This window comes from Cynoglossus semilaevis, chromosome 11 (genome assembly GCF_000523025.1).
Source record: "Cynoglossus semilaevis isolate Cse_v1.0 chromosome 11, Cse_v1.0, whole genome shotgun sequence".
In the NCBI taxonomy this organism is placed as follows: Eukaryota; Metazoa; Chordata; class Actinopteri; order Pleuronectiformes; family Cynoglossidae; genus Cynoglossus; species Cynoglossus semilaevis.
The window spans coordinates 8,403,431-8,417,415 of record NC_024317.1 but is presented as its reverse complement, the minus strand read 5'-3'; the positions used below and the strand labels follow the sequence as shown (position 1 = coordinate 8,417,415).

At 38.3% G+C, this 13,985-nt stretch overlaps 1 protein-coding gene across 1 annotated transcript in view; it reads right to left on the bottom strand.

Annotated features, from left to right (window-relative positions):
- Nucleotides 1–10,538, bottom strand: part of slc2a9l2 (solute carrier family 2 member 9, like 2) — a gene marked incomplete at its 5' end in the record, with an annotated part of 78,164 nt that extends 67,626 nt beyond the window's left edge. The window contains 4 exons of the mRNA XM_025060057.1: nucleotides 986–1,131; nucleotides 1,545–1,669; nucleotides 6,568–6,728; nucleotides 10,434–10,538. Coding sequence (XP_024915825.1) covers nucleotides 986–1,131; nucleotides 1,545–1,669; nucleotides 6,568–6,728; nucleotides 10,434–10,538 — 537 coding nt within the window. The remainder of the gene's footprint in view (nucleotides 1–985; nucleotides 1,132–1,544; nucleotides 1,670–6,567; nucleotides 6,729–10,433) is intronic.
- Nucleotides 10,539–13,985: the final 3,447 nt, after the last annotated feature.

The following is a 13,985-nucleotide window of genomic DNA, read 5'->3' as shown; positions in this document are numbered from 1 at the left end:
ACATTTTATATTTGCAGTTCTTTAGTTTATTCACTTGCTGTACTGCAGTACTGGTATGTTATAGTTTCCTCTTTGCAATTTCTTTTTTCTCAGCGCTCTAGTGAGAACACAGACGATGCAGGAAACTGTAAATTATCCACGGGCGATGTAAACAACCTCAAGAATGGCAATGGATGTTTAAGCACATTTAACACTGATTTATGGGAACGTCTATATGTGTTTCTGACACACTCCTACAGAGATGACCTCACAGCTCAATACCTGGACTCTTGTTTTGAAACTGAAAACCTGGCTGACAACAAGAACGCAGTTGTGTGAAAAAAAAAAACACTCACACACTGCTAATTGAGGCAGCAGAAAACCACCAACTTCTTGACCATTTTATGAGCTAGTGATTTTTTTTCCAAAGACATTGGAGCAAAGGTATAGCTATTATACCTAGCTATATGCAGACATTTGTTCCATTAATGTCCTCATAACGTGGTGGGAGAAAGTGAGGAAGGTGATGACATTAATGTCTTTAAGAGGACTTCATTCTCATGGTATTTACAATGTCTCAAACATCACACTTTAATAAATCCAAACTATCCCTTTAATAACTCTATAATGCTCCTGAGCTGTAATAGGCGTGCAGCTGGTTTTTTAACTCCAATCTCTTGTTGAATTGCTTTCTTTAAATAACCAGACATGATCTGTTTAAAAATGTCTCCACATGTCTCCTGTGAAGAGACCTCAGGTAGTTCTTTTCTTTCCCTCTGTAGTCTCTGAGAGAGATCGCTGTTTTAACCCTCAGGCTAGGTTGACATATGATATAAATATATTCAAGATTACATTTCTGTCAAGCAACATTTTACCACAACCTCAACCAAAGACAACTAGGTGTAGTCTTTGAAAGGCTAAAACAGAATTTTGGTAAGTGGGGTATTTTAAAAAGTAAAAAGTCCACGGTGTAAAGCCATTAAAAAAAAAACAAAAAAAAACTGACCTGCCCCAGCACCTGTGGTAACCCCAAGACCTGTCCACTGAAGACACCCAAGCAGATCAGGATGGCGTTGAACTGGCCAATGGAACCTCTAATATGTCTTGGAGAAATTTCTCCGAGATACATGGGTAGGGCGGTGAGAGCAATACCTGCAAGACACAACGGATAAACGTTGAAAAATACATACACCTTAAGACACAGGTAAAATAATTCACAATGAATTCACAATGAGAAAATCAGTGTAGGCTGTTAGGATTTTAGAAAGTCACCCTGTTTTGTGTAATTAAACCCACAACCTTCATAAAAGTTGAGTTTTTAGACATCTACTTTTTTCATTCAACTTTGATAACACTATTGACATTCCATTTCAATGCAAACAACACTGCTCTCCTCAGTCTGAAGCTCAAATCCCAGGGTATCTATTTGATGTTCATTCATTGTAATATCATCTCAAATCACTGCTGAAAGATAATCAAATTTCAATTAAACACCTCCAGGATGCATTATATATCATGGTGCTATGCCATTAAGGCATTTAATATTCAGAATGCACACATCTTACCTGAGTCTAGGCCAATGATGAGACGACCTATGATGAGCATTTCAAAAGACTTTGCTATTTCCCCCAAAGACAGCAGGAGTGCAGCGATCACAGCAAAGACATTATTCACCAGCAGAGTTCCCTTCCTGTGTTCAAAAAAGGAGGACAAATCTTAGCTCACAATGCAAAGAAAATATATAAAAAAATACAAACAGTAAAATAACTATAATATATAATAATAATAATAATAAATATATATATATATACTATATATATACTATATTTAAAATATAATATATATAATTTCATGGAAAACATTCTTTATATTCATTCGCCATGCAGACGTCCCATGTAACCAATCTGCGTAACTTCTATTCCTAGTTTGCTCAAGAAAGGGGCAAACTATGACTATAAAATAAGAGAGAGAGAGAGAGAGAGAGTGAGAGAAATAGAGAGAGATGATTAACCTGCTGAGAGTACCAGTTTTATTTGCAGGAGGTTCACAGGCAGGAAGTGGCCCCCTGGCTGTGAGTTTGACACCACTGCTCTACATAAACAGCTGGTTGTCTGTATATGTGGTCCTATAATGGGATGGACACAGTGTGTGGCCTGCACCAATCTCTGCAGGCCACACAGTGGTGTCCTTCTCAGACAAAATGCAATTAAAAGCCACTTTAGTGATGAGCTGGGACCAGCATCACCTGGTGTATCAACACAAATGTGATCTTCACTGGCACACTGCACCGTGTGACCACACAGTTGTCCGCACACATACTTCTACTAAAGTCACGTCAATTGTGCAGTTCCAATATCATCATTTGCTACAACTAGCATGTTTTTTTGCATTTAACATTAATGTTGTATCACTGACCTGTGTAAGGCAAATTTAAAAAACTGCATAAATCTGAACAGAGAACATAAGCCACCAAAGTTGACAAAGTTAAAGTGGAAACAATACGTTGGAACATGTTGCCGATGTGGCAGAAGATCAGCAGCCGTTACATTATGTGCCCCAGGGATTTCAGTTTAGAAGACTTGTGAGTTTAGAGCGTTCCATTTCCACCTAGAAAAATGAGAAACAGACTTCTGCCTGTTTATCTGTTATCTGGGCCCTGAACAGAGGAATACATCTGTTTTCCTGATGGCTGCCAATGAAGCAGCGCTTCTATCTCAAACTGGTTGAAAATTATTATTTCCAAAAAATGAAAATGCAAAAAACGCTCCCTCCAAAAGCAGAACCAACTGCATAATTTATTGTATCCTTGCACTGTCCTCAAACCATTGATTGATGAGACTGGTGGTCATCTATTGGTTATTCATGACTGTAGATCTCTATCCACTCACTGCCACAACTGAAGCCTGCCAATTAACAGGCCAAAAATAACCCCTAAAAATAATTACATTTTAGCCTAACATGAAAAACAATCCCAGGGTAGCCGTGGATTAATTATTATTAATATTGATCGATGAACAATTAATTGTGGTATATCAACTTCAAACAACAGTCCTAAATAGCTTTAAAAGGTTTTATCTACAGTACATTGCTGGAACAGATAACAATGGGTTGATGTATGTATGTAGGATGCATCAAGAGTTGCTTGTCCTCAGTCAATGTTACTACAGTCCCTCACTCTGTCAGTGAGATTGTTAGCCGTGGACTAGCCTTGCACTCTGTGAGGCTGGCAAGGCATCAAGCCAGGCATCCGATCTAAAGTTGAAGCCTTAAAAAATACATGATGCCAACTGTAATGCTAAATCAAAAATGAATGTTCGCTTAAGATCACTGGCAGTTTAACTTTGATGTTCCCTCTTTACTGATGCTCTGGTGCTGCCAGAACTTTCTCTTTTACTTAAAACTTGGCAGCAAACTTTCTCCATTCCCTTTTCATTTTAAATCTAAGAATCACACGTGTCAAACTTAAGGCCCAAGTCGACCTATAAAACAGGCTAAACTGTTTGTCCATTCCAATAAGTGGTCACATCATGACAGAAGTAGTTCAGCCAGAATGATTTGAAGAGAGAATTTCTCAACCTGGCAGCCACAGTATGTAACAGCTGTCCAGATGAAATGATAAGTCAGCAGGATGGACCTGGAACATTTCCACACCCCAGGATTGAGCAGCATTGCAATTCTAAGGTGTGTAATTCAACTGCAGGGACACAGGAGGAAGTAGAGAACATTAGAACATTAGAAGAGTCTGGCTTACACTTTGGAGCTATAATGAAGCGCAGAAAGATCCCAAAAAACAACAAAAACGAATGAAAGCAAACGTAGCACAATCCAACGTACGGCGTACCACCTGCGAATCCGCCGTGTTACCCCAACTAAACGTACGGCGTACCACCTGCGAATCCGTCGTGTTACGTTCCTGTGCAAACTAGTTGGTGAGTTTTAATGGCGTACGTCAGAGAGATGGAAGAAAACGTTTTTAACAAAATATGGGTGATGGCGACGTCATTACAAAACGCCGTAGGTCAAGAACATCGTAAACTGAGGTATGTGTTATCTTTTTGTGGTAGAAATACGACTTATGATGCTTGTAAAGAAAATGGTTACTGTGGGGACCAATGAGAGCAGTTTAGGCTAGTCATCAGAGCGCTCTCCAGTGTCATTGCTCAGTATGACCTCATTTGCTCATATATATTCAAGTCTTCACTGTGAATTTAAATTGTACACATTCCCAATACACTGAAGCAGCTGCTCCAGAGAGGTGCTGTAGAGAATGTTGAGAAGGAATAAGTAATGGGCTTCAGTCTAATCACCACTGACCTTGTTCGCCTCAGGAATCCATGCAGAATTCTGCTTCTTTCTCAAATGAGTCAAAATAAAAAGTTGACACTCACTGTTTTGACAGCCCAATCCATTAGTGGATAATAGATTCCTCTCAGGTTGCGTCTTATTGGTCAGCATTGGGCAGATATTGTTTTCACAGTCTGTCTCAGTAGAGTAGATTTGAGCGGCTATTATGAGCGGTGGAACGCCGTTGTCTGACCAAAAACCTGACAGAATTCGCAATGCTGACTTTTTTTCGCAGTGTTTATTTTGCAACCTCAAAACTATATAAATAGAATATTGACTGTCACTACAGTCATTATACAGTATAAAGTATATGTGCCACATTTAAAAGAAGCTCATTCTGGATCACTAACAGGGAATTTTATCCATTGCCTTGACAATTTTTTTTTATTGTTTAACTAAGAAATGTTTTAAGAGCCTGTCTGTGGAAAAGATTTGTCTGTAAGAAAATACTTCAACAAGGAATGGACTTAAATATTCTAAGGAAAGATGAGACCTAGTTCTCAATATGTCATCTGAATTTGCGTTGGCAAGTCAGGAGAAGATGCGCGGAAGCACACGTGCAATTCAACCTAAGTTATTTATGTTCTGAAATTTTAAACAGCTACACCATGAAGTACCATTTCAGCTTCTCAGTAAAATCTGCTGCTCTTATAGTTTTAGGTGCTCTCAAAATATAAATATATTTTATATAAATGTAGAATAACAATCCAATATAGCGTGTTTTGCTGCCAAAAAAGCTAATTTTCTACACTGTAATGGACATTCAAAACCTATTGTTTTATTCATATGAGTAGCACTTCACCACTTTCATTCATGTCATCCATTTTTTTCCACTTATTCCAAAAACTAGAATATTTTCTAGTAAAATCTTTATTAAACTTGCTGTACCGTTCACAGGTCAGTGTTTCGTTTATTCATATGAGTATGTAATAAAAAATACATAAAGGCTGTCTTCAAGTAATGCAGTGGTAATAAGGTGTTTTGTGACATGTTCACAACAACCTCCAATTATGTGCTGCAGTACCAGGAACACAAAATTGATCTGTTGACTGAGCTGTTTCAAATTAATACTGGTGTTTGTGACATTTGTTTCTAAACCAGTCCCTTGATAGCTGTTCCGGGCAGTTACTATGAAAAAGACAGCGGACAAAACTCAAAAGCAACTCAGATTGATTAAAGCAGTGGTTCTTAATTATTTTCTGTCATGACCCCCCTTGGGAAGAGGAATGTTTTTGCGCCCACTCCGACCCACACCCCCTGAACTTGAAATACTATCAAGAACCTAATAACATGTATATTTTTAATCCATACAAACCACTGTATGAGTTGCTGCCATCTAGTGACTGGAGGCTTGTTATCATTCAGGTATTACAGCAGTGGTACACACTCCAGCATGCCATATTCCATTTGAAGCCCCCCAGGGGGGCCTGCCCTGCTATTTGAGAATGATTGGTTTAGAGCCAGATGATGAGGAGATAATGGACAGTTACATTTATGCTGTCAGTGGTTCTCTGTGTGCTATAGAGTGTCTCTCTGGTTGAAATGTCCTTGGTGACTCATTTCATCAGTAACGTTATCAGCAAAGGTGTTGCCCAGCACAGAGGTGATTTTCACTTATTAGTTTCTAAGGACTAATCCGTGAGACCTGAAGGGATATTGCTTCCAAAAAAGAAAGAACTGAGACAACAGTCGTATTGATCAACGACAAATAGACAGGACTGATGCACTGGTCCCACTTCTAAGTTTAACATCACGGTGGATAGATGGGTATACACTTTACCAAGTCACGTTCGAAACATTAAAATAGTGCTAAGTTCAGCAGTTTAAGTGACACTTGGTTTATTGGAAAGCAGGAGACAGGAGTATTTTTAACTTAAATGTACCTCAGCGTAAAAACTCTGCTCACGTTCTGTTGAGTTGTGTTTATTATACAGGGAGTTTTAGTATCTTATCCTTAGTTTTGTAAATATATTTCTAATCAATATAAATAATAACCTTCAAATATATCATGGGTGGAGAACATTATTGGGTGTAAAGTATTTGACATTAGTCAAATCACTGTAAATAAAAAAATACCAATTTTCAGTGAGGGACAAGGTTCACTGAAAATGTGTACTTTTTATTGTTACTTATGAGGTAACATTTTTCACTGTCTCTAGAACATTGTATTTTATCGACAACAATTATGAAGAAAACTTACACACTTAAATTTGGTCAGAAAAACAGAGTCTTGAGTCAACCTACCTTCCCAGGACTCCCAGGAGTATCGAGGCAGACCAGGTTCCTAGTAGCCCTCCGATAGCAAAAATGGACACTGTAATGGACCACAGGAATGTAGCTTCGCCAGCTTCTATGTGTTCTCCATATCTATCGATCCACGTCCGGTTGTAGAAATCTTTGATGAACTGCACAGAGAGGACAAACCCATTGACACAAGGTTGCTAAGAAAGTAGTGCCCATGACACAGAAAACGGAAGTTCAGTTCTGGACAGAGCAACTTAAAACAGAAAACCGGGACAGATAAAAAAAAAAAAAAAAGCCGATCAAATTTTGAACATAAGGTAACAGTCTAACCAGAGGTTTTGTCCTTTAGTGTTTGTTTTCATTGTCTGAAAAACAACAAGTTGTAAGGAGCTGTAGGTTATTTCCTTCTTTTTTTTTTCTTACTCTCTGAAAAACTCAGCAACCCTTTAGAACCCTTGTCATGGCAAACTGCGCCACCTCTGGCCAATCCTGTGAAGCTGAGCCTACGGAAGACTGGCAAACTGTTGTATTTTGATCACAGAGCACGTAGGCCTATTTACAACCTCCATAGAAATTGTGGTTTAATGACGTTTAGAAAACAGGACAGATACACTAAAGTATTCAGACATGAACTCACATTGAACATAAGAGTATGGAGGCTGCTGTAGCATACCGTCAGATAAACGGACCATGTGACAAAACCTAAGAAAAACGGCCAAGGAACACAGACTGAAGCAATCACTCCTGAGAACTAATGTACAACCTTTTAACACCTGAAGGACTATGTTTCTTCCTACAAACAGAAACTGGGATATGTGCCAAGAACATCCATAGACCTGGCGGTCAAACCAACCACTCATCAGAGCAAACTTTAAACTTTCAGAAGACTTGTGTTCTTGTTTGATGGGTCTGAAAGTAACAAAAACAAATGTGAATGTTTTGCTTTAGCTGGATGTTAATCATCATTTGTTTCTGCCTTTATATTTAAACTGACATGAAAAAATGAAAAATATATATATATATTCACAGTTTTTGGTCAATATTAAAATCACAATTTAGTTTTTTACTAACTGACTCTGGAAACACATTGCATTTGTTGCACAGACAGAACAGGAAATGTGATATTTTCCTTAACCTTCCTGTTGAACTTTCGCTGGAAATAACTGAAAGTATAATATTTCATAATGCATAATGCTACAGTTTCAACTTAGAGTACTTTACTTTTAACTTTGAGAAGCGTCCTTATCCACCTCAATAATTAAATGCTTCAATATGGGAATATGTAGAGTCGCAACGTATATTAATGCTAAAATACTGACGTCATAACTCAGTGGTAGTGATGTAAGAACATATGGATGGCTGATGTATAACAATGAGGTGAGTATTTGGAGTCAGCTACTGTAGTTCCATGGAGGCTGTGGCTGTTAAATCATAGCACATATTCTCTAATGAAGTGGTTCTCACACTTTTTATACTCTGTACCTCCTGAAAAAACTTTGATCTCTCTGAGTACCGCCGTGATGACCAACACAGAATATAGCAGCAGAGGCCTTCTCTATTAGCTTCCCCCACACAGGAGAGATGTTTAGAAATGTTTATAAAGATGCTTATGTTTAAATGTTGTATTAATTGTGCATGGTATGTTTCAGATTTATTCAATTGAAAATGCAAATGTGAAAATGTGAATTTTCCCTGCGTACCACTGGTGGTACAAGTACCACAGTTTAAGAACCACTGCTCTAATGCAATTCAGGTCACTGCTCTTACATCTTACATTTTGAAAGATAAGTTAATGTAATGCAACAGAGGTGCACAAATGAAAATCTGCTGATGTATTTTTTAAACAACTTTATGCATCATTTAACCTATTAATCATATCCGTTTCCCTCTGTCACAGCGAGTCACCGTGTGAGAAATAACGCTATAAATAACTGATTAGAAGTCAGCTCAGACTGACTCACCCTGTCTTCAAATTAAAGGTATTTTAATAGTATTGATTTATTAGAACTAATGCTATTTGTAATATCCATTCATCCATTGATTTATCCTACCTTGGTTTCAGACTACTTCTGATTCTGGTTTCACAAAACTTCACACTGTGTATGTTCAAGAAACACTGTATATTTATTATTCTGTTTTATTTTTGCATCGGTTGAACTCTAATTGATGTTGGCATTTTTGTTTCTGTTGTGATTCACTTTCACCACAAAGTGGGCTTGCGGTATATAATAGGCCCCTTTAATAAAATTCACAGAACCGAAAAAAAAAACACTTTGCTTTACTTGTTATGACTTTTCGCTGCAGAAGAGTCTGAGGAAAAGAGTGCAGAGGAGCTGCTGAATTAATGAGCTTTATATTATCCCAGGCTGCACTTCATAAATTCCCTGCTTACAGAAAGACAAAGAAATGAGAGAAAAAAGATTAAGTTAAAAAAAAAAAAGCTGAGCCTTGATGAGTCTATGCAGTAAAATCTTCTTGTTAAAATGCAAAAGGGCTTCGTTTATTTTGTCTCACATCTCCCGAACAACTTCACTGTGGCTCCCCCTGGTTAATTTGGAGGAAATGACTTGTAACTTCAAGAGTTTTATTAACAAATATAAAAGGACAGAACTCCTAACAGAACCAATGTCACAGCCACAACTCATGTTTCTCCAAAGCTCTCTCTCTTTCTCTCTTTCTCTCTCGCACTCACTGAACTAAGAGGCCCGTCAGCGAACATGATATGCAGAGCGTGATGTCAGAACAAGAAAAAACTGTCAGTTGTTCAACCATTGACCTAACAGACTTCACAGTGTTTTACAGACAGAAAGCTTAGCGCTCCCTTCCACACTGATGAGTCGTGTAGACACGTGCAGACACACCTTGGTGGGCGGCCTGTCAGTCAGCGCTGGCTTTCAGACCTTTGCAGAAGTAGATAAGATTAGTTTCACATTAAATAATTGCCTCTTTGCCGATCCTGCAAAGTTAAGGAAGTCAGTGTTGATTGGCCAATCACTCGGCCCACCATAAATAAAACACCTACATTTCCCAAAAGACAGGAAACAAACAGTGAAATATTTTGGTGCTAGTGGTTCAGTGGTTCTGTGTGATTGTGACCAGAGGCAGAGTTTGAATAGACAGCCTGAATATAAATTCTACTGTCATTTTCCTGCAGCTGGTGATGAGTGTTGGACAAATTGTCCATGATGAGCTTCCCACTGCAGAGGTCTGGTAAGCTTTTCCTAGCTCACCAGTAATGACACGGCAGCACAGCACATTCGTGCTGATGCAGGGAGTCACATAAGTGCCGGATTAACTCACATCTTGGTGATGTTAGTCCTCCTCTCTTTCAGTTTTATCTTCTCCTTGTTGTTATGTTCACATCATTAAAGAAAAGAGAGAGTAAAAAGAAAACTGAATCTAATTAAAAAGGAACCCACTGTGGCTTCTGTAATCTCCCGTGGTCCCAGGCTGGAGACTACTTTCTATGACCTCTTAATAATGAGGTCTAATTCAGCACATGAAAACAGGCGGTTTTACGAGGATATTGATCACAAGACTATTTCTTTCATGTTACATGTTTCTCTTCAGCGTGGTTGGAACTCCAACATGAGGTCTGACCTTTGATGACCAGGCCTCGGCTGATGTGTGAGTTGCTTGTATTGAAATGAGTCTGGAACAGACCTCCAGAAAAATGTTTCACAATTAGGTTAAATCATTTATTCTCATGTACACCAGGTCACAGTCAACAGCCAATTCATTGTTATTACTTTTAGGCCATTTACATCTTTATTATAGAAATCAATTTGATTAGAGAAAAAAAACCTCAAATTTGATTTTCTCATTATTTTAATATTGTCTCATGATTGTAATGTACTTTCCCTCACCAGAGCAGGAGCGTTGACCACGGAGAGGTTGTAGCCGTAGAGGAAAGATGAGCCGAGGGCACCAAAGAAGGCTGCATTCAGCAAACAGGCTGTGACTCGCTGGAATCAAAACAGAGATTAGTCGATTGAGAGAGCCGGTTGGTAAACAGCAACATTGTTGGCAATCAAAGTCAAGGTCACACAAATTAAAGGGTAATTCAGGTGAGGGTTTGTGATATAGAGGAGTTCTGAATGTATACAGGACAGAAAAGTGGGTTTTTCACCTAACATGCCCTTCACTTGGCCATCGATACAACACAGAGAGCTCAGTTTCATTTTAGCAGCACTTACACACTCTTGTTATATAATCGACACTAATCTGGGCCAGCGCGTTTTCCCTCGATTGGCCCTTCTCACAGACGAGTGCCGAAAGATAAAGATAAGTTAAGTGCAGTACCATGTTTGAACACTTCACCACGTCGCATTTGGAGGGGCGCTGTTTTACACAACATAAAACGCTCTTGAGGTGGAGACGACAGGCACACAACACAGGAGGACTACACGTTACGTAAAATTTGTTTTTTATTAAATGACAGTTTTATTCTGAAAAAAGTGAGGGAATCTGCCTTCCCTTGGCCCTTTGCAAAAAACGCAGCTGAGTACTGGAGGTTAGAGGGTGCATCATTTCTTAATATTTACAAGTCAGGTACAACCTTTATTCCAACATGATTCCTGGAGAAGATCCAAACAAAACAAGTAGCAAGTAGCTCATCAGCATGTCTGGATTCAACTCCATCTAATCTCCCAGTAAAAGTGTTGTTTTATTCAAAGTCCTTTGATAAATTAGCATGTTTCCATATTAGCTGTTGTATTAATTGCTTATTCATCAGGCTTTCATAAATGAGAGTGAAGAATATAAAATGCTGTTCCAAGTTATTAGTCCAGACAAACACATGGTCTGTTTTACCAATTGCCTCATACACAGCCTGGTGCTAATAATCATTTCACAATGACAGGCCAAAGCAATCCATGCACACAAATCACTGCTGTGGTTTTTGTGACTTTGTAAAAAGTCAAAAGTGTTAAAAGGACTGTCGCGTCTGATGACAACACTATTTACCTGCACCTGGACATGTTCCAGTTGTCACAACTGGAAAAACACTGTTGTATTGAAGTATCACTCGTATAAATAGGTCAACATGTTATGTACTGTAGTACAACCAACAACAGCGTGTCTGGCGGCTGTGACCTTGAACTATCAGGACAAGAATAGAATAAACAAAAATGAAAACAGGTCAATCTGGATATTTAAGGTCTTTTAAGGTTTTCTTATGAAGTAATAATTGAAATGGGTCAAAAAATGAAATGCAGTTAAGGACGGATAACACATCGAAAGATTACCGGTTTAATTCCTAGTGATAACCAAATTTCACTGCATGTTTTGTTCATATAATTTTTATCTCAGTAGAAAGCTTTTCTACATATCAACTCTCTCTCTATATATATATTTATACACATATATATGTACACACATATATACATTTCCCTTTAAGTGCACTATTCTTGGATTCCATCGTCCCGATGCCAGACGGATCCTCACTCTGTTGCATGTCCATTCCAAAGGTTTATCCACCTAAAGCAGAAGGTGATGTCAGACATTGGTTACACACTGAAGACTAACATGTTTCACAATGAAAAGAGGAAGTCATGCAGAAGCTTCTGCATGAAACATCTGCTGGAAAGGGGAACCACATCATGGTTTATGTGCTGACACGCAGCACTCAAAAATACATATGGATTAGAGATCACAAGTTCAGGATTTACTGACTGAGTAGTCTTTATTAGGCCAGCGCACACAAGTCAACTTGGCTTGCAGACAAGAATAACCTTTAGGTGAAATCTTGTCATCAGCACAGTTTAGGAAATCCTCTTTTTAAAAAATGCACACACACACACACACTCACAGAGTGTATGTAATATCCAAATGCTGCAGTGTAGTAACAAACAAAAGCAAAATGAAAGACTGCCACCTAGTGATGATTTTGCCATATATCTATCAACCAGTCAGACTTTTTTTTTTTTTGCTTGCATATTTATGTCCATCTGTCCTAATACTTCTTTTTATGTCTTTTTCCCCTCTGTTTTCTCATTCTCAGCCAGCTGTCCATCTGTCCAACATTCTTTGTGTTGGTCCAATCTAAAGCTTTGTCTCCGAGTCTGTCTTGTTTGTTTTCTGTTTCTAACTGTATTTTTGTGTCTTGGATGGTCAATTATTCAACTGTCTACAGACACAGCTACTTGTCTGTCTCTGGGTCTACATGTCTTTCTGCCTTGGAGTCTTTGTTTATGACTCTGACTTCTCTGTCGCTTGTTCCTTTAATTTTCTTGTTTTTGTCATTCGGTCATTTGCCTTTGTTTCTCTGCCTCACTGTCTGTCTGGTTTTCAGTCTTTCTGACATTTTTTATCTGTCTGTCACTCAGTGCCAAATGTCTCAGTGTGTCATAAGTCTTTCTTTCTATCTGCAGCAAAAGGTTTGGGAACCACTGACCTAAAGTTACCTTCTGCTAATGATGTATGTCCAGAAAACATTGGATTTAAATGCAAAGCATGCCTACAGAGCAACAGAGCCTAATAATAACCTTAACAATAATTTCAACTTTTGAAAGAAAATTATTTAACAAAACTATATCCTGAATTTTTCAACACAATGTTATCTGATTCATAAATTATTTTTAATTCCAGAGACAGAAAAAAGCATCAGATAAACCTGGTGCTTGGCCAAAGGGCCAGATTGAGACAGTCCTGTATATAAAATCGTTTCTAATCAAATTGATATACTCGTGTTACTCTGTCGTGAGACATAGAAAAAAATGTAAATCATTACATTTATATAACAGAGAAAACAAAACAGAAGAAATATTGTTAGCAAATCTGTGTTGTGTACACTCACCGCCACTGGCTTCCACTCTGATCAACTGAACTACTGAATAACTTTTGTCTCTGTGTGACTGGCTGACAAATGATTAACTTTTCATGACTGCCCCAGGACTTTATTATGACTCAGAGCACACTGTTTCTACTGCCGTTAGTTCAACACACTGATACAAGAGCATCTACATGACTCACACAACCTGTGCTCAGAACTGATTGGTCATCTCTGCTAACTTCCCTGAACGCTTACTTTAACAGGTAAAGTGACAAAATGGGTTTTTCACCATATGAAAACAACACGTTAGTGTTTAAAATGACTCAGTTACAACTGTAATACAAAACTAACAGACAAGTGATGTGTACATTAGGGCAACGACAACTTTAATCTGACAAAGTCCAAGTTGAGTCAATGAGTAATTTAATGACATAATCACAGAGAAAAAAGTACACAGACACACACATCCAGTAATGACCACGTAACTCTCCATACGTTGCACTCGTAGCTTTGGCTAAGGTTTTTAACACAGCCATTAGTTGTTCTTTCAGCTCCCAGTGAGATGCTGACATCTAAAGACACTCTTTTACTCTTCGAGCCTGCACTGGCATTACCTGATCAAGTTTTTACAATATTTTGTTCTCTT